The sequence below is a fragment of the Lepidochelys kempii genome, chromosome 8 (genome assembly GCF_965140265.1).
Source record: "Lepidochelys kempii isolate rLepKem1 chromosome 8, rLepKem1.hap2, whole genome shotgun sequence".
In the NCBI taxonomy this organism is placed as follows: Eukaryota; Metazoa; Chordata; order Testudines; family Cheloniidae; genus Lepidochelys; species Lepidochelys kempii.
The window spans coordinates 48781562-48802305 of NC_133263.1; the positions used below are offsets into that span (position 1 = coordinate 48781562).

At 45.4% G+C, this 20744-nt stretch overlaps 1 protein-coding gene across 2 annotated transcripts in view; it reads right to left on the reverse strand.

The window, feature by feature from the left end:
• TMCO1 (transmembrane and coiled-coil domains 1) overlaps positions 1 to 20744 on the reverse strand; it is a 27849-nt gene continuing 7105 nt past the window's right edge. Inside the window, exons 3-7 of one of the 2 annotated variants that reach the window (XM_073356389.1) lie at positions 16176 to 16235; positions 15007 to 15053; positions 14404 to 14471; positions 9577 to 9721; positions 1 to 1512 (exon numbers count right to left, since the gene is read on the reverse strand). In XM_073356389.1, coding sequence (XP_073212490.1) covers positions 1414 to 1512; positions 9577 to 9721; positions 14404 to 14471; positions 15007 to 15053; positions 16176 to 16235 — 419 coding nt within the window. In that variant the 3' untranslated portion in view covers positions 1 to 1413. Of the gene's footprint in view, positions 1513 to 2590; positions 3602 to 9576; positions 9722 to 14403; positions 14472 to 15006; positions 15054 to 16175; positions 16236 to 20744 lie in introns of those variants that run through there. The other variant, XM_073356390.1, reaches the window with a different exon arrangement.

Below are 20744 nucleotides of genomic sequence, written 5' to 3' on the forward strand. Positions count from 1 at the left end.
TAGGATTCAAGGCAGGGTTTATTATTCAGAACTCTCCCATTATCTATTTAAAATAATCCAGTGAATATGCCCCATGTTGCCACATACAGGCAGTCTTGAATTTATGTCGAGCACATCATTTAACCAAGCACATATCACATTTAGTTCAGTTGTTAGTGCACAGGTACTATGGTGTAACATAAATGCCTCCAAAGACAGGTGCAGACTTCCATCCTCTGCAGTGGTTTAGAATTTATGAGGGTACAAGTACAGCGATGATACTTCAGGCAATTCCACCTCTCAGCCATTCTAGAACTCTGTCTATAGTGACCCTGATAAAAGTTTAGCTTCAAGATTTATTTTTTAAGTCCCCTCATAAACAAAGCGAGTTGGGCTCCAGCTAATACGACTAAGCTAGGTAAATATCTGGCAATGTAGAAATAGCACAGGGAACTGAACTGAGAACATATGGCTGACTGGTAACAAATTTAGAGGCCTTTAAGACATGCAAACCGATCACTCAGTTCTAGAAGTACAGTGAATAGCACAGCAGCATTCTATGTTTGGTACATGCTGTGTGTGTACACTGTAACCCTTAGGTAGTAAAGGGTAATTGCAGATGGTATCATTGGCATACAACAAACAAGAGATTATGTAACTGTTTAATCAAGGTAAGACTAAAGGCCTTGTTTGTTTTAAATTATGACTGCAATTGAACAGATTCCAGCTAAGCAGACAGCTAGAATGTGGGCACCGTAATGCTACATAAACCACTACCAAGCTGAGCTTCTCAGGAGGAGGGGAAGGAATGTTCAGAAGCAGTTAGAGGTTGTTGGTGCTATGCAACATGGCACTGTGGCCTGGGTACTGCACTAATGAGGAAACAAACTCCAGCTTTAGATGTATTTTTCTTCCCATTCATAGCCTAGAACTGAACATGCCTAGTTTCCCTATAGATGGGTTCCTAATACACAGAAGTCTCTAGCCAGTTTGTCTAAGAGAACAGGGACACAATCAGTACTAGAGCATGATGATGCAGGACTTTCTAAAATCTGTTTATTTTACAGGTTCCCTATCATGGCTCCAAATAAGGTTTTATTATCTTTACAGTAGTTCTATAAAGCAAGATAGTTCCACTGTCCCTGCAATGGGATTAGGTGACTACATTTTAAATGCAAGGGGCCTAATCATTTATTACACAGACACACAAAACACATCTCACGTTATCTGCCAGGAGTTTTGCTTCAATTGTGACAGGCTGCTTGTAGAACGCTCCAAATACAAAGATGCTTCCGTGAAGGCAGTACCCATCCCAATGCTGCTTCAAATGAATAGAAAGCCTGCTGTGGAATCCGCTCCTGTTACAAACCAAGGGCAGTCTGTCTTCGATATTGACATCAATGGGAGCTGCTGTGAAAGGTGCATGACTATACTTCAAGAAAATTTCCCAGCTTGAGGAGGGGGGCCGAGGAAGCCCCCTGCCTGCTTGGTGGCAGCCCGCGAAGGAGCCAGGCCAAGCATCTTCTGAATATTCTGTGAAAATGAAAAACAGAATGATGGGATGGTGGTATAGTGAGAAGGAAGCCAATACACAGGTGAAATCCTGGTTCTGTTTAGACCAGTGGCAAACCTCTCTAACTTCAACCTCCAGGGTTTCACAACTCAGTTTACCCAATGTATATATGTGATATATCTGAAACCATACAAAAGGGCCAGGAAAAAATGCAGTCCATAGAGATTAAGTGATTTATATGCATAATGAACTGCAATTAGAGGTGGGCCTAAGCTCCAGAGTGTGTTTCTTGATCAAGTTTCCCCACAGTTGGAGTGGGTTTCAGTGCAGGGCTGCAATTCAATTCTATCTTCACCTACATAAGTCATAAAGCCAATGGGCAGGTAATAGAGTTCTTGTTGCAGGCTGCAGCCTTTGCCTATTTTGTTTTCTTTAAATTAAGATGGTAACATTAAATATCTTTGCAATTCAACTACAGTGCATATGCAGTAGCAGCTTCCTGTTCTCTGCTCCCAGGCAGAAAATCTAGGAGCAGCACTCCGCTGTTTTCACGCATTCCAAAAACCACCATCAAGGGAGGCTGTAATTAGAGCCCGAGAATCTTCAAACAAGACAGGAAGGATCCCACACAATACAATCAGAATTGGGCTGCCCACCCGGCCACCAGAGGAATTGCTGAGCTCCTGCCAAAAGTCTGAGTACACAGCTGATTTCTGTGCTAATGATAGGTTTCAGAGTAGGAAACAGTGCTTTCTCTCCTGAGACACATGGTACAGTATACCTACCTATCAACAAAAATAAATTTGTGCAGATGACCTTATCTCTGCCTTTATCCATTGGTTAGATTTTTGAACATCGGAACATAGTGTTTTAATACAACATCACACTAGTGTTAATGGAACATTAAGATTGAAAAAAAAAAAAAAACCCCACAAAAGCCAAGCACTTTCATAAGGAAAGTCATACTCATAGCAGAATGCTTAAAGATTAGTATTGTACTGAGATTTTTGTGAAGCTATGTTAAAAACAGCACACTTCAATTAAACTACATTTATTTAGTTTCAACACTGGATAGTGTTAGAAGCATGATATAAGCAGAGGGCATCCTTCACTATAATCAACACCAGTGTTCTAAATGATGCAAGCCTAAATGGTGCTGGAAGGACAAAATGGAAAATCTGAATATGCACGAAGCAAAGGAGGATAAACTACTAAACAGAATTTCTTCACCCTTGAACGCCTTCCTCAAAAAGATTGTCAACACAAGCCAACTAGGAAATTTCCAGCTTCTACCTTTTAGAGTCATGAGATTTTTGTGCTTCGAAGTGGAATATACAGAGAACTTCCCCACTACTTTGACATTCACAGAGCAGAGAATCAAAAATTTTACACACAAAAGACAGCAGTCACTTTTGGGCAGAGGGTAAGGAAAATTTCAGCCCAAATATAAATATGTAAGAATTACAAGCAATTAAAAAGGGAAAGGAGGTTAAAGGGAAGTCACGGCAGCTTTATAGCATTTGCGGATGGCAAACATTCAACTTTTTACAGTTACACACAAAACTATGTTAAAAGAACATTAGAGTTGCAAAGTCAAGCACCCAGAAGTTAGGAAATGCCAGAATTAAGGTTGTCAGTGTAACCTTAATTTGGTCCCCTTGTGCATATGCATAATGACGACACAATCTTTAATTATAGGATCACATAGTATTTTTTCCAGCCTGCTCTGGGGATCAATCAGGGCTGTGTAGTGCACAAGACTATTGTCTACTTCATTTGTTGCAGAAGTTGGAAGGCACGTAGTGAATAAGGCAGGAAATTGAAGGAAGACAAGGACATTCTCATGGTTAAGACAGCTGAATGCTGCCCCGCAGAACTGCACTCTATCTCTGCCTCTATCACAGAGCTCGTGTGTGATGCTGCACAAGTCACTTAAACCAAGCTTTTTCACAAACAGCCACTAATTGTGTATGCCTCATTTACTGGGTGCCCAACCTGAGGCCTGTGGTAGGAATAAATGGCCAGTTTTCACAGTGGAGAGCGGTAAATAGCAGGGTCTCCCAAGGATCTGTGCTGGTAGCTGTGCTGTTCAACATATTCATAAATTATCTGGAAAAAGAAGTAAACGGAGAGGTGGCAAAGTTTGCAAATGATACAAAACTATTCAAGGCAGTGAAGTCCAAAGGTGACAGCAAAGAGATACCCAGTTTTGTGAGATCCCTTTGTAACTGGGCAACAAAATGGCAGAGGAAATATAATATTGATAAATGCAATGCATTGCACATTGGAAAACATCCCAACCATACATACAAAATTAAATTAGCTATCACCATTCAAGAAAGAGATGTTGGAGTAATTATGGACAGTTCTCTGAAAACATCTGCTTGATGTGCAGCGACAGTCAAAGCTAACAGAACGTTAGGAACCATTAGGAAAGGGATAAATAAGACAACAGAAAATATAAGCCACTATATAAATCCATGGTACGCCCACACCTTGAATGTTGCATGCAGTTCTGATCACACCATCTCAAGAAAGATATATTAGAACTGGAGAAAGTACAGAGAAGGGCAACAAAAAGGATTAGTTAGGAATATGGAACAGCTTCCATCTAAGAACGGATTAAAAAAAAAACTGGCACTTCAGTTTAAAAGAGATGACTAAGGGGCATAAGATAGAGGTCTATACAATCATGAATGGTGTGCGGGGGGAAAAAAAAGTGTTATTCACCCCTTCACTTAACACAAAAATCAGGGTTCACCCACAAAATTAATAGGCAGCAGGTTTAAAACAAACAAAAAGAAGTAGTACTTCTTCACACAATGCACAGTCAACATGTGGAACTCGTTGCCAGATGTTGTGAAAGCCAAAAGGATAATTGGGTTAAAAAAAAGAATTAGTTCCTGGGGTATAGGTCCATCAAAGGCTATTAGCAAAACTGGTCAGGGATGCAACCCCATGCTTTGGGTGTTCCAAAGCCTCCAACTGACAGAAGCTGGAACTGGGCAAAAGGGGATGGATCACTTGAAAAATTGACCTGTTCTGTTCATTCATGCTGAAGGATCTAGCATCGGCCCCTGTTAGGAGACAGGATATTGGGCTAGATGGACCATTGGTCTGACCCAGTATGGCCGTTCTTATGATTTGCAGATACGTTGAGCACTCGTAGCTGCATCTGAATAACTGGGAGCTGTGCTCTGAACATATAAAGCCCTATAATGCTAAGTACTCTGCAAATCAGGTCCTCAACATCTCAAATTGTACACCTAAGATTAGTGAATACTTTTTATCTTAATCTCTCTGGGCCACAGTTATCCATCTGTAAAATGGGGCTGATACCCCCTCATCTCACAAGAGTGTTGTGAAAATAAGATCAGTAATGTTTATTAGGCACAAAGCTAGTGTAGTGTTGAGCATGACAGAAAAGCCCCTGAGGAGATTAACTGTTCTGTCTTCAGAGCAGGGTTTGACTAGTGAGATTAACCAAGGCCTGGGGCCACCCATTGAATGATGAGAAGAAAACATAGTGAGTAGTTGCTAATGAAGTGAGCACTGTCCATCCTGTTCACTGAATGAGGCAGCATCCTGTGGAAAAAAACTGTGTGTGGTCATGTGATTAAAGGCTGTATCATAATGCATATGCACAGGCAACCTTAATTCTGGCATTTCCTAACTTCTGAGTGCTTGGATTAGCAACTTTAATAATGTTCTTTTAACACAAAAACCTGTGTGTAATCTCCTGGGTTTTTAAAAAAGCAAACTGAAAAAACAGATTCCGTCATGTGGCATTATATTGATGCCCACATGGTTCATCAGCAAGGTTGGAATCTTTAGATCCGACCCACAGACCTCTGCCACTTGCACTGCCAGAGGTAACTAATAGCATGGAAAATTTCAGCCCAAAGAGTTAAAGTCTGACCAGCTTATCAATAACTAAAAATAGGGCCTTGTAACAGGAAATGTTGGTGAACTTAGAAAAGGGAACAGCTATTCAAAAGGGACTCGATTGACCAGTAGGGGCTACTGCAGGATCAGGACCGAGGTGCGCTGATAGAGCAGAAGCATAGTTGTTCAAGACCAAAGTTACTATCGGAGCAATGGGGGAAGCTTGCACTGCATGCTCCCGACTCTTGTCGATGCCATCACTCAGCCCTGTACATTCTAGCTGGTCAGACAGATCTCACTGGTGGGAGGAGGGATTATGAGAGTAGAGGCAAACAGACACGTTGACCTGAGCTGACTATAACCAATCAGAATGCTACACACTCTCTGGCCAGCCTTTCCTCTCCCACAATTGTCAAGTTCTCTCTCCAGCAGACATGTAGCTAGCTAGCATTATGCTGATAAATAACTTTTGCAAGACAGTGATGTTAAAATTGCACAGAAGGTCCCAGACACTGATGCCAGGACTAAGCGTTATGGAGGCCTGCACCATGTTGCGTCCCCACAGCATAGCACACACTCTTCCTTTCTAAAGGAAGGACAACTCTGGGCAGCACACTGTTACCGATGGGAGCAGAAGAAAACAGCAGCAGGGGAGCAAGAACATTTGTACTACACCAGTCCATCCCACCCCTTGTCTTTTCCTTTGAATCCTTTCCACCCCACAATCAGTGCAGAGCGAACAGATGTCATTTCTGCGCAAAACTTTTAAGTGCCCTAGGAGAAGAAAACTAATCAGAACTGACCTACTGCCCCACAACAATCAGGACAGTTTGTGGGAAAGAAAGATGTGCTCCCTCTCCTGTCTGCAGGGGGAATCGTTGGCCCCCTCTACCACCAGGAGCACATCTTGAGTAGAGGAAGAGGACAGGTCTAAAATTCAAAGATGTGTGAAAAGGAAACTAAATATTGGCAAGCCTCTGTGTAATAAAGGTTTATTACGCAACAAACAGGACAGGTGAAGGCTGTTAGAGCACTAACAGGAGGAGGGGCAGAGGATATAACTGACATTCCTCATCACTCCCAATTCAGCAGCAGACTTCCCCAGCTGAAAGGCAGCAGCTCAATGGCCTGTAGAAAGCCTCTCTCAGCAGCAGCCCTCTCTCCAAACAGGAAGGCACAAGGAACCACTGGACAGGATTTACGTGCAGGGGGAGATGGGAACAGCGCAGAGGAAGTTACTCACTGCAAATTGGATATTTCAGGAGATGCTGGCCTCAGGTCACAGGCAAAAAGCAGTCGAGCCAGGTCTTGAGGAGTTTCCTCAAGCCTCACGTGCCTGAGGACTATCAGCCTAGGTGAAGAGTAGCTGTGCTATCACTTCCCACCCCATAAGCAATGCCTGTTTAAATCAGTGGCACTTGGTCACTCTGCACCAATTAGTCCTCTCCCTCCCACAAAGCAGACTGAGACACCCACACCCTGAACTAAATCTAGGCTCTGCCTCAATTTAATGAGTTCTAGGGATTCTCTCCTATACTCCTCCCCCCCAATGGACTCTGTGATCTTCCCCTGTTCTCCCACTATTTAATTCCAGGGCCCCACCTCTCTGCAGCTCTTCTCTTGGGCTATTGCCCTCATGGATTGTAGGGGGGCCCTTCCACCTCCATGGGGGCCAGTTTAAACTACAGCTTAGAGGTAAAGACTTGAGTGTGAAAGGAGCAGCTACCGCTTTTAATGTAATGCTGGGAGTACACAGTACATCAGTTCTACAGAGAATAAAAAAAGTGTTACACTAGAGAGGCTGCAGCATATGAAGCTGAAATATCCTTTCCAAGGCAATGGCGCTACTACCCCCACCAGGCCATTAGCAGGGACAAGTAAAGGGCTGAAGGCTTGTTGGACTGAACAAGCTGAATACCTAGCATTGAAAACCCGAGTGTTTATGCCCAGCCATTCATTTTGTGCTGCTTCTAGTATGTTTCATCGCAGAAGGTGACAGCAGGAAATAGTCAAAACTGGAATATACCATGGGATTTTTTATTTTAAAACATACAAAAAGGCCACTTGGGATTTTTCAGCCACTGAATTCCCCAAGTATCCAACTGGTGCAAAGCAGACATGCAGCAGCCAGCACAATCTGAGTTTCACTCTCACTGCTCGTTGCCTTTCAGGGGTGCAAAAGAAAGTCTATTTGTGTCAGAATAGAAAGGCATAGAGCCCCACTGTAACACAGATTGGAGGCAAGGAGAGTTTCCCCAGGGTACTGCAAGGCACTGGCTATCTGGTGTGAGATTCGCTGGGGGGCAGTCACTGTAGAAATAACACAAAAGCTTCCCAGTGGGTGACACAGAAACCACAAAAACTAGACAAACCCCTCAACACACAACAGCACCTGCTGTTCTAGTTCCAGGCCAGGGAACGAGCACTGAACAAGACCTGCTGTGCTGAGAGCATTAATGAGGGGTCAGTGGACTTGATGGCTTTTGCTAGTTTGTTTGCCTTGTTCCTTCATGCAAGACTGGACACAGATCTGATTTAATGCAGGATCCTGCTGTGGAAGGAGGGAGAGAATCTGTCTGATCCATTAATATGCACTTATTTTGGGGTAAAGGAGCTTTCATTCTATTATTGAGCCATTTCACCAAGCCCATCCTGACCCCTCTGTTAGAAGTTGGCACAAGAATCATTTCCTCTCCTGACCTGCTGTAAGGGTTTCTAAGTCCCTTGGCACCTCCAGAGGAAAAAGCAACAGAGATCTGCAGATCAAGGAGAAATAAGCAGCAAGCATTCAGGAAGTGAACCAAAGCAAGAGGAAAGATAAAAATAGAGAACCAGCTAAGTGCATCAGCATTAATCCAGCTTCCAGGGTCTATTAGCCTCTTCCCACTCCCTGGGGGAAATTCAACAAGCAGAACACACTTTCAGCAGCACTCAAGTCCCACCGGTCCTAACCGACACAGACTGACACTTCATCCAACCTAGTCATGTGCTAATAGCAGCTCCACTGTCAGTTAAACAGCTGCTTCACTATTATTCCTGCTTCAGTGCACTGCAGCTGATAAAATGATGGCATCACTGTGGCAAGCTATTCCCAACCACGAAGACACTTCCCATTTTCAGGGCCAGCAGTTCCGCCTTGTAGCAGAAGGGCCTGTGTATGGGTCACAATCCACCATGGTGGTAAATTCTTAACAGTGGTCTCTAGCATGGCCTTGCATTTTGTCACACCAGACCCCCATTCTATAAATTACTCCACCCACTGGTGATTTGGAACAGAAAATACTCTGAAGGGAAAGCTATTCAGCCTTCAGAGAGAGTCATGTATTAATCAGGCAAGGGGGGAGGGAAGAGAATAAGGCACTTGAGAAAAATGCAGGTTTGACCCCAGACTTTCTTGCTTCCTCAGCAGATTTTTTGGACACGGATTGAACCTTTTGGAGCAGCTTACATTAAGGCTACATCGTATCTGGGAATGCGCCTCCCAGCCTGCGTCCACAGACTTGTGCTGGCAGGGCTCAGGCTAATGCTCTAAAAATAGCATGTAGATCATGCTTTGATGTTGCAGCTCAGGGTCTCAAGCCCACCCCCACTGGTTTCAGAGCCCAAGCCACAAAATCTACACAGAACCATTTTCAGAGTGCTAGCCCAAGCCCCACTACCATGGGGGCTAGATGGCTGAGAATTTGGGCTAGATGGCTCACTTCCAGATGCAAAGTAGACATACCCTCAGAGTACACTAAAGGAGGAGTGTTTTTCTTTCTGATAATGACTGTACAGTCAGGTTTTTAGTAAGGGCTTTTTCTTAGTAATCCTGGTGTTTTCTGAAGCCTGCCGTGAAGTCAGTGAACCATGCAACTGGTCCCCTGCCAAAAATGATCCTGTCAGTCCACAAAGTTACCTGGCGACAGGTAGCAGGGTGGAAGCTGTTTCCACGGGAATGTCCTGGAGCAATCCTGCTGACTTTAGCCAGGTCTCCCTCATGAGATAAGACCTCATACAAAGTGAGACTTTTCTGCACTACATTTCCTTTGACAGCTAAGCCTATGGGAACCAGTGGTCAATGTGAAAGCTTCAAACAAACCTAGGTCAAAGGCAGACTACATGTGCTAAATTGGTTATTGGGCACTTGCTACTTCTTACCGGGTGGCAGATCAATGCCTGCCCCATTCCCGCTCCATAGGAAGCAGCTCAGCACTCACCTGCCGGATAGACATGGTGCAGAGAATGTAGAGGAAGATGAAGGAGCAGTCAGTGTAATCCTCCCCAAGTAGGTTGCGATGGGACAGGCCCTGGATGTAGGAGAGGGGGATAAAAGGAAGTTTTGCCACCACTCGGCCGTCAAATCTGGAAGAGAAGAGATCACTTAATGTGAGACGGCAACCAAGTACCCAGCCTAGAGAAGGGCTTCAGTCTGGGACAGTAATCGGGTCCCTGGATTGCAGAAAAACAGATTAAGTGTTTTAAATGAAACAGGCCTCCAAGAGGACAAAACCAGATGCAAGATCAAGTCAAAAGCCTTAAAAAAAAAAAAAAAAAAAAAAAAAAAAAGTCATGTGGCTCCACCTTCACTTGCACAATACTAGACAGACTAATATATACACACACCCCATCCTCAAGGCCACGCACCACAGCGGCCTGCCATCCACTGAATGGACTGTGCAGGCCTCCCTTAGCAGATGCTGTGGAATGACAAGGGGTCCCTCCTGGAGGTCAACCTATCAATGATTACTGGTTGGATAAATTGCTGACCAAGGTTTGCGGGACACAGACTAGGAACTTTCTAAATCAATATCCTCAAGTACTGACACCTGCTATTTAAAACCAAGTCACACATAGGTTTCTCTCAAAGCGCTGTAACACTTGAGTCAAGAGACAATTACCAGCCTGTTGTAATATAGTTACTTTATGCAGACTCATGGATTTTTGTACTAGAGGTGTGTGCTCAGCTTTCAGAAGAAAAACTAAAGCCCAACTCTGTGTTTTGTTTTTTTTGTTTTGTCCCCCCCGCCCAGATTTGTTACATTTATCAGTTACCAAAAGGAATGTGGGCAACCGCCATGGAGAGAATTCCTTTTTATATAATGCTCCTTCTCTGCATTCACTCTTCAGAAGCAGGGGACATTGTATATTCCCACAAGGTACCTATTCAACTCCAGGAGCTGGGAAGCATTCAGTACTACATTCCGGATATGGAGACATGGTGTGAATTTGGACGGACTGAAGAGATTCAGCTTCTGAAATCAGACAGCCAACACTACCCTTTGAAGCAGTGTGCATATCATGCTGCATCAGTGTGTGCTCAGAGTTTGATGTTATTTTCTCCTTGAGTGTTCATTTTCTAACAGGTGTTTCTGGTTTCAAGAGCTCCTAAATGAGCATTCTTTCCTGTGGAGAGGCACTCACACAGAGCTATGGCTCTAACATGTGCCAACTTTGCTTACATCTCACAGGCAGTTTGGCAGAAGGGCTAGGAACGGATGTTTGTCTCCCTGTAACATCCCCGGTGTTTTAGGATTCTGCATTACTCCTGCTGTGGGAACACAGAGTAGCTCAGAGGTGGTAGCCTGAGGTACCTGCCTTCTCTTCTGGCAGGTAACCTAGGTTTTAAGGCACACTCTTGTAGGGAATTCTGTAAGGTTTGCTGCTTTGGCAGAGTTGCATGATTCAGGACTAATGGAGTAAGATGTTAGTGTCCGGAGAGAACCAAGGGGCACAGCAGGTAACTTCTCTCACTAGATACCCCTATCTGCCTGGATCCCAGTCTAGTATTCACCTGCAGATTGCCCTACCCCTAGCAGAGATAGCTTTTCCATGGATCCCACCAACCTACAAAAAAGATTACCCTGAATGGATAATCAGGATCCTCATGGTAGATCCTCAACCTGGCATTCTGCTTTTAGTGTTCAAGCCAGCCTTCCTGCACCTGTCCCTCCCATCCCTGTACTGTGTATTGCAGCTCCCATTTTCAACAGCAAGTAAGGGGCTAGTTACCTTTCTCTGTATATATATGTTGCATGTACAAAGCCTCTCTGTAGGAGTCATTTGCCTAGCTGTATGGCCATGGCTTTTAGGCAGTAGCTGACAGAAGGGATACATGGCCAGCCTACATTCTATTGTCCAAAGGTAAACACAGCATGCTCACTCCAAACAACCCATAGTCCCTCTCCTCCCAAACTTTAGGCCTTGGCCTCTCCAGCAGTTGGGGGAAAGAAGTGGGTGAATAAAGCAATACACTGACTCTTGTTCCAAGCACAAGCAATCCCCTTTCCTCCTTCTCAACCCTGAATCTAGAACACCTCTGTAGGTGGCTAGTAGCCATGACTTCCCAGGAAGTGGCCTGAGGACCCCAGCTAAACAGTGATTGAACACTGTCCTCCTGAAACCAACATCTCTTCTTGATACCATGTCAAGAGAACAGCAATTGGTGAAGATGTCAACCAGCTCTCTCCCCCCTCCCCAATGAGCCCTATAGATTTCAGATGAGGGCATGACACTGACAAGTCCCTGAAGCTGCCCTTCACACACAGGTACACTAGCCAGCCCATAAGACTGGAAGCATAGTCTTAGACACATAGATTGCCGTTAAGCCAAAACTGTCAAACCTTTAGATTTTTCTTTGAGTGCTACAGACAATCTCTTGGACTTGCTAAAAGGGTTAGTCCTGTTTCAATAGTAACTGAGCTCTCTGGACATCTGGGATGTGCAGCTTCACCTTCCTGCGATAGCTTTAGAAAATAGAGACAACAACATAGCATGATTTAGACTTTTTTTTTTTTTTTTTTTAAAAGAAGATCATTTTAAAAGTCAAGACTGAGTGAGGTCCAAGTTCTAATGGGCCCATGTGAATACAGTACAGGGGAAGCTGGCCATAGCAGACTGTACTCCAGAGACTGAGAAGATGGCCACCAAGAATGAAACTTTCAGCACCACATCAAGAGACAGTAGGCTCAAAGTTTAATCACAAGCATCAGTAGGTTCTAGGGTGGGATGGTACATAGTTGTAAGAACCTTCAAAAGTAGTTTTAGCAGATGGACAAACATGAAACCATTGCACAGAGAGATCAGGGGTGGGGGGGAGGAGAGAGAGAGAGAATTGGGACCAGAATCCAAGGCCCTCCTTAAAGCAAAGCACACAGAATGCAACTGCTTCTGCCAGATGGATGCGGAACACTGGCCTTGTAGTGTAGTTTCCAACTATGTATAGGAGGAGCAGGGGATGGTTCCAGATGGTTGACTGCTTCTCTAATTGGGCTTGTTTGTCTGCACCTCCCAGGGACTTTTCCTTCCCTAGAGTTAGGGGTCAGAACAACACTTACCCAGAATGAGCTGTTTGTAAGCATAACCTGGGCCCTTCAAAAGAAGCAGATCCCTGCTGAGTGCCTCAGTGAGGGGAATGGTACAAAGTGTGTATTTCTGCCTCTCTCCCTTCTTTGTCCAACATACTGAACTCCCAGTGGATGAGCAAGGGCTCCAGCCTCTAGTGTTCTTCAGCAATCAGGGAAAGAGGCACATACTTTGTCCTGCAAGCGCATTGCTGGAGAATTTGGGGCCAAAGTAGACACTATGGAAGGAAGAGTGCTTTTGTTAAAGCTCTACAGTGGGGCAGCACAGACCCGTCTGCCTGCTGCTGTGAAGACAAAATGAAATGGCAGACTCTTCAGGGTGGAGGGACCCACCTTTTCATGCTAGTGAGTGACAGATCTGGCTCTGAACCTAAAGCTATACTATAACTGACCTTAGTACAACAAAACTGTCATTAGCAGAACATTTTTAAGTGCTGGCATCTATGCCCAAACTCTATTACAAAGGGCTGGGCTTCGCTTCACTTCACTTCACCAACAGCAGGAAGTGTCCCCCCTGACCTCAGACTGAAAGATCCCTTCACATACATTATTTTTATCACAGAGCACCCACAATATACTAGGTACTGTCTAAACATAGTGAGATTTCCTAACCTGAAGAGCTCACATCTGAGACAAGCTGCATTCACCCTTCCCAAAGTACATCAGATATCCCCCTCACTGGCTCCTGATGCAGCCTTTAAGTTTCATGTAAGAATCATGGCAGAGTTGGGACTTTAGGAGGGACTGGAAAGTGGCTTTATGGTCCAGTTCAGAGAGGGTACTCCATACAAACGGCTGCACAGAAGAAACCACAACGATGGTTATGGGAAAGGTGGACAAATAAGGAGCTGAGGCTGGCATTACTGGCGATGGGAAAGGTGACAACATGAGCAGATAAGCACGGCAGGGTAGATTTGTGAATGACCAGTTAAGTTTGAGACATCCACAAATCTGAAGGCCAACCATGGGATTACTGTCACCATTGTTGTGGACAGAAATCCCCCAGCATTTTTGTTTGGTTGGTTTTGGGGGGTAGGGAGGACGAAGAGTTTTGTCGCTCCCCCCAAGAAAATTCAAGCATCGCTCTAGTATTGCACTCAAAAACAAAATATTCTGACAGAATTATTTAGACATATAAATATATGAAAAGTATAGCTTATGTAATTACCCTAGTCAATTCCAAAACCTTTTTTCTTTAAGAATCTCGGCTTTTGGGGAAAAAAACAGCCAGTACTGCTTTAGAAAGCAAAGCAAAAGCCAACACAGATAGCCAATGCAGATGTGATAGAAAGGTCTGAAGACTGTAGAAGGCTGCCCGATCTCCGCAAAGCTATTCTGAATTAGCCAGACTTTCATCCTGGTCACATATTCCAGAACAGCAAGCATGCTCAGTTGTGGCTAAAGTGCAGCCTAGAGAATCCCTGCATGCAATGCTCCATGCTGAGCTGAGCAGAAGCAATGATTGACCTGCAGATTCGCTGGCTTCATCTCTATATCAAAGATAAGGAGAGCTGCAGTTTGATCCATTTTATACAAATTAGATGCAGCTCTCAGTGGGATCCCATGAACATCAGTAGAATGAGTCCAAGTAGCAAAGGAGAGAGGGGATGGGATACATTCACTTTGAAGGCTGGGAAGGGGGGGGGGGCGGGGGGGAAGCAGCCAGAGAGAATTGATACTTACATGGAGTTGAACATGCCCATGAGGGCAGTAAAGCAAAAGCCAATTGCAAACATGGACTTCATTCGAACCTGCAACCAGAGAGGTCAGAGTCATTCATTATTGACAGCTAATACAGGGAGAAACAAACAGATTAAAAATAAAGGCAAGTCCCAGAGTTAGGGCTTGGGGGCTTTAATACTGAATAATGGGTTTTGTGCAGCAGCATCAGGATCAGAAGAGAAGGGAATCTTTAAGCTCACTCTCTCAGCTTGTAGCAGAGGAGACCAAGCAGAAAACTCTTAGAAGGGTTGAATAGCTACGAGTACTGGAACAGCCATGAGAGGGATCATGGGGGCCAAGAGCTTATGGAGGAAAGGGAGGTCTCAGGGCTGTCCTGTTAACCAAAAGGTGACCATGCATAAAGAAAGGGGAGTCCACGGGAACTGTGAGGCAGGAAGGGAAATAACAAACAGAGTGGGCTCACTAGGAAGATGGGGTGAGTAAGTGGAAAGTCAGGAAAACTGCTTCTATTTTGGAAGCACTAGAGAGATTGCGGGGGTGGAGGGGAATGAGATCTAGCCCTTCACTAGTTTGGGCATTGCCCCTAATTTACAGCATTCTTACCATCGACAGGTCCCTATTGTTGTTCTTCAGCTTCTCCTCTTGCCTCTCTGTAAAACAGGGAAGAATACAGAGGTTATCCCAATCCAGACACCAGAAAGATTTCACTTTCAAGAAGTCTAAACCTTCCTTGCTATCCAAGCCAGTAATAGTTCCAAGACAGACTCCAGCTCTGTATGCCAGACAATACAGCGTGAAAACGGTACACAGCCAACTGTCCTTGAATCGAAACAACATGCAGCAGAACAAGTATATGAGGTTTGTCAACATTCAAAAGGCAATGCACAACAACTCAGACAATGGGCATGACGACATACAGACAGACATGTCAACTGGAAAACCAAACAGTGCTTGTAAAAATCAGGTAGTGCCAGTATATTGTATACTGGAAGCAGTGTTGTTCTCAGAATTTTATTTGTACATCGCATCTTATTACTGTAAGGCAGTGTTTTTCAAACTGTGGGTCGCGACCCAGTACTAGGTCACGGCAGCTCTGGTCAGCATGACCAACCAGGCTGTTAAAAGTCCCGTCGGCAGTGCTGCCCGGCTAAGGCAGGCTAGTCCCTACCTGTTCTGACACCTCGCTGCGCGCCGGAATCACCCAGCAGCAGGTCCAGCTCCTAGGCACGGAGGGGTGGGGCCACAGGGCTCTGTGCACTGCCCCCGCCCCGAGCACCAGCTCCGCACGCTCATTGGCTGGGAACCAGCCAATGGGAGCTGGGGGAGGGGGTGCCTGTGGGCAAGAGCCGCGTGGAGCTGCTTGCCCCTCTGCCCAGGAGCCAGACCTGCTGCTGGCCGCTACCGGGGCATAGTGTGGTCCACTGTACAAGGACAGGAGGAAGTCTGCCTTATCACCCCTGCTGCACCGCTGACCAGGAGCCGCCTGAGGTAAGCCCGCATCGCAGCCATGCACCCCAATCCCCTGCCCCAGCCCTGAGCACTCCCCAAACCCGGAGCCCCCTCCTGCATCCTAAACTTGTCATCCCTGGCCCCTCCCCAAAGCCTGCATCCCCAGCCCAGAACCCTGACCCTCTCCTGCACCCCAACCCCCTGGCCCAGCCCTGAGCCCCCCCCGAACCTGTGGAAAGAAAGGGAAAGTCAACTCCAGCAGCTTTTCCTCACAGCCTCCCCCTCACTTTTGGAGCATCACACCTCCCCTCCCCAAATCTTACCTATTTTCTTTTTTTGCTGTCGGCCTGCTGATTCAGTTATCGTTTCCTTCTTCTTTTCCACTATAAAGGGCAAAGACAACATAGAATCACTTTCACACAAACAATGGAGAGTTATGCTACTAACCCCTTCTCTTTTCCTCTCCCTTATACCCAAAACCCTCATGCAGACTGGGGCAGGAGGAAGGAAGGAAGCAAGATACAGATATATGTCTATGATATATGTTCAATGTCTTATAACCTGCCAGAGCAGGACTGGCACAAATGTTTTCAAGACTAGGAATGTTTTCCAGGCCCTGATCCTAGACGAGGAAAAGATCAATTTCAATCCCTGACAAAAGCCAGACTTTTAAAACCTGCCAAAGGAGCCCATTGCATTGTGAACCAAGGAGCTTGAGTATCATTTTGGTTTAAACAGCCCTTGCTGATTTGTCATTATGAATTCTAGACAGTACTTTCAATTCAACAAGTGTGATGAAACGAGCTTTATGGGAAACTCTGACCCTAGCTATCTGCAGTGGGAAGCAGAACACAGAGAGGCCTGTGTTCTGTTATATCCCTTCTTCACAGACAGGCATTCTCAGTGGAAGTGCTGCGCCAGCAGTCTGGCACAACCAGCTCCATTCTTGCTGGTCATCCAATTAGGGCTGAAACATTCCCAATATTTTGAAGTTAAAAATTAAGTAGCAAGTCTAAACTTAGTTATCAAAGCTACCAGAAAACCAAGTAGGACAACCAATTCAGACAGCAGATACTCCACAGATTGCTGCAAGCAAAGCCAACAGATAGTCACAAGCCAGAGTGCTGATCTGTTGATACTGTGATCCAGCAACTATGCTTTTCAATCTGCAAATGGAATCACCTCCATTAGCAGAGAAATTTGATCGACAGTCCCAGAAAATGAAAGCCAAGTTTTAGTTTCAGGTTTATATAGCCAATATCACAATATGAAAATGGGATGATAAATGTTAAAGTACAGTTATGATAAGATATGTGATATTGATTGCCTTTTTCCAACGGCACATCTGTACATCTACTTTACCAACAAACCCATTTTCACTCCTGTTGTTCCATAGTGTCAGCGCTGAAGACTTCTATCTCACATATTAGTATATCAGTTCAGTTTTAATGGCAGAACTTTTATTCCTGATGATGACCAAGACAGAAAGACTACAGCTAAATTTCCAGATCGCAGGAGAATTTGTGGTGCTAACAGATAAAATTCTTATGACTCATAAACCAACCTTGCACAATTGCCAAAAAACGAACAGCCCAGGCACAAACCTACTCATCTGCTTTTACCACAATGCTGCTGATGAAAAGGTTAACGGTGAAGTTTACTTATCCATAAACTAAATCACACACCTCAGGCAAGCAGGCCAGTAGGATTATGCAAGGGTGATGTAAACTGAGCAAGTTTGCTCAGAAAGGTCACTAGGAGTAAATAAAGTGGCACATCATCATTTTTATTCTTACTATAACCATGCTGCAGTCTTGCAACTTCTTCCATTGCCAGATAATAATCAGACATCTACCCTGAAACTTTCAGGCTCACTGAGTTTTGAGACATAGCTGTGCCATACAACACAAGTATATTTTGTTGAGAGATTAAATTATAAACACTCCCCTAATCTAATAGCCCTAGTTTATTCACTTTCAAGACCCATTTGTTTTCTGTAGCTGTGATAGAATGGCAAGGCTCTGGCAGAGTGGCCTAGTGATCTTATCCATGGTTTGGTTTTTTTTTTTTTTTTGCTGTTTTATTGGCACATTGGTTGTTGCTGTGGGTACACTGACAAATGGTTGAAAGGTATGGCAGGAGTGGTCTATTTTACAGTTGTATATTTAAGAATTGTCAAAGGACAGATAAGTGCTCATTTTAAAAAGGATATGTGGATAAACTGTGATTAATAAATGTTAATCAAATCTGAAATTGTAGCTAATATTTGTTATTCTCAGCTCTGCCACTCAAACTCTAACTCACAAGCATTAACGTTAGCAATTATTATTGGTGTATGCACCTCACATCTGGCTCTTCGTGGAAACACAAACCAGAGATAGGAGGAATTACAAAATAATCAGAGTAAAGTCTCTACAGCAATCATTAAACACCAGAGATTAATCTATACCAGCTGCTTATAAATTCCACAGCACCCAAAGGAGTAGCACATTATCTCTAAACCAGGGGTGGGAAAACTATGGCCCATGGGCCACATCCGGTCCATCAGACCTTTTAATCTGGCCCTCAGCTCCCGCTGGGGAGCAGGGTCGGGGGCTTGCCCCGCTCTGGCACTCCAGCCAGGCAGCAGGGTTGGGGGCTTGCCCTGCTCCACATGGCTTCCAGGAAGCAGCCGGCGTGACGCCCCTCCGGCTCCTGCATAGTATGAGGAGGTGCGGCCAGGCTGCTCTGCGCTGCCCCGTCCGCAGGCATCACCCCCACAGCTCCTATTGGCCTGGCTATGCCTCTGCATAGGAGCTGGAGGGGTGACATGCTTCCGGGAGCTGCTTGAGGTAAGCGCCGCCCAGAACCTGCACCTGAGCATCCCCTCTAATCCCCTGCCCCAGCCCTGATCCCCCTCCCGCCCTCTGAACCCCTTGGTCCCAGCCCGGAGCACCCTCCTGCACCCCAAACCCCTCACCCCCAGCCCCACCCCAGAGCCTGCACCTCACCTCCCCCCAACCCCCTGCCCCAGCCTGGAGCCCCCTCCCGCACCATGAACTCCTCATTTCTGGCCCCACTCCAGAGCCTGCACCCCCAGCTGGAGCCCTCACCCCCTCCCACACCCCTAATTTTGTGAGCATTCATGGCCTGCCATACAATTTTCATACCCTGATGTGGCCCTCAGGCCAAAAAGTTTGCCCACTCCTGCTCTAAACTTTCTGCTGGGGTTTCAGTTGGTTTCATATCTTATACTAGTAGGTTTTATCCTTAGCTACTCTGCGCTGTCTTATACTCCTGGAAAAAGTAAGGATTAGATGAATGGACTATAAGATGAATAGGAAGCTGGCTAGATTGTTGGGTTCAATGGGTAGTGCTCAATGGCTCGATGTCTAGCTGGCAGCTGGTATCAAGCAGAGTGCCCCAGGGGTCGGTCCTGGTGCTGGTTTTGTTCAACATCTTTATTAATGATCTCGATGATGGGATGGATTGCATCCTCAGCAAGTTCGCAGATGACATTAAGCTGCAGGGAGAGGTAGATATGCTGGAGGGAGGGATAGGATCCAGAGAGACCTAGACAAATTGGAGGATTGGACCAAAACAAATCTGATGAGGTTCAACAAGGACAAGTGCAGAGTCCTGCACTTAGGGCGGAAGAATCCCATGCAGTGCTACAGGCTGGCGACCGACTGGCTAACAAGCAGTTCTGCAGAAAAGGACCTGGGGATTACAGTGGATGAGAAGTCGGATATGAGTCAGCAGTGTGCCCTTGTTGCCAAGAAGGCTAACAGCATATTGGGCTGCATTAGTAGGATCATTGCCAGCAGATTGAGAGAAGTGATTATTCCCCTCTATTTGGCACTGGTGAGGCCACATCTGGCGTACTGCGTCCAGTTTTTGGGCCCACCACTACAGAAAGGATGTGGACAAATTGGAGAGAGTCCAGCAGAGGGCAACGGAAATATCAGGGGGCTGGGGCTCATGACTTACGAGGAGAGGCTGAGGGAACTGGGCTTGTTTAATCTGCAGAAGCGAAGAGTGAGGGGGATTTGATAGCAGCCTTCCACTACCTGAAGGGGGGTTCCAAAGAGGATGGAGCTTGGCTGTTCTCAGAAGATGACAGAACAAGAAGCAATGGTGCCAAGTTGCAGTGGGGGTGGTCTAGGTTGGAAATTAGGAAACACTATTTCACTAGGATGGTGGTGAAGCACCGGAATGGGTTATCTAGGGAGGTGGTGGAATCTCCATCCTTAGAGATTTTTAAGGCCTAGTTTGACAAAGCCCTGGCTGGGATTGGTCCTGCTTTGAGCAGAGGTTTGGACTAGATGACCTCCTGAGGTCTCTTCCAATCCTAATCTCCTATTATTCTAACTTGTCTTCTCCTGAAGGCTCAGGAGAGAGGGAGACAGAAGCCAAGCCGATCTTCTGTTGAGCTGTCACTTGCTTAAAACCCTTACTTCACTTATTTCTATTGATGCTTTTGTGCGCCACTTTTACCTTATACCATAGATCTTCCAACTCTTTCTCCACCTCTCTATCTTCTTCCCTCAATCTCCATCCCTCATTTCCTTTTCTCTTTTCACTGCATTGTACTCCCTCCCTCCTTCTCCAAGTCCTTTCAAGCTCATTTTATATAGAGAGGTTGTACTTAAACTAGTGCAATCAGTTTAAAAACCAATTTAAACTCATGCAACTTCTGTGTGTGTGTTCTTTCTTCCGTCACTTTTTTTTCTCCCACCACAAAAATCATCCTCCCTCATTCTCCTCTGGGACCTTTAATCTCACTCCTTATCTATTCCTCCCTAGTCTCTCATAACATTCATCCAACCACAATTCTTCCTCTTTTCAGTAACTCCTCCTGTTCTTCTCTCTCCTTCCTCCCCAGATCTGGGGTCCTTCTCAAAGAGCACAGG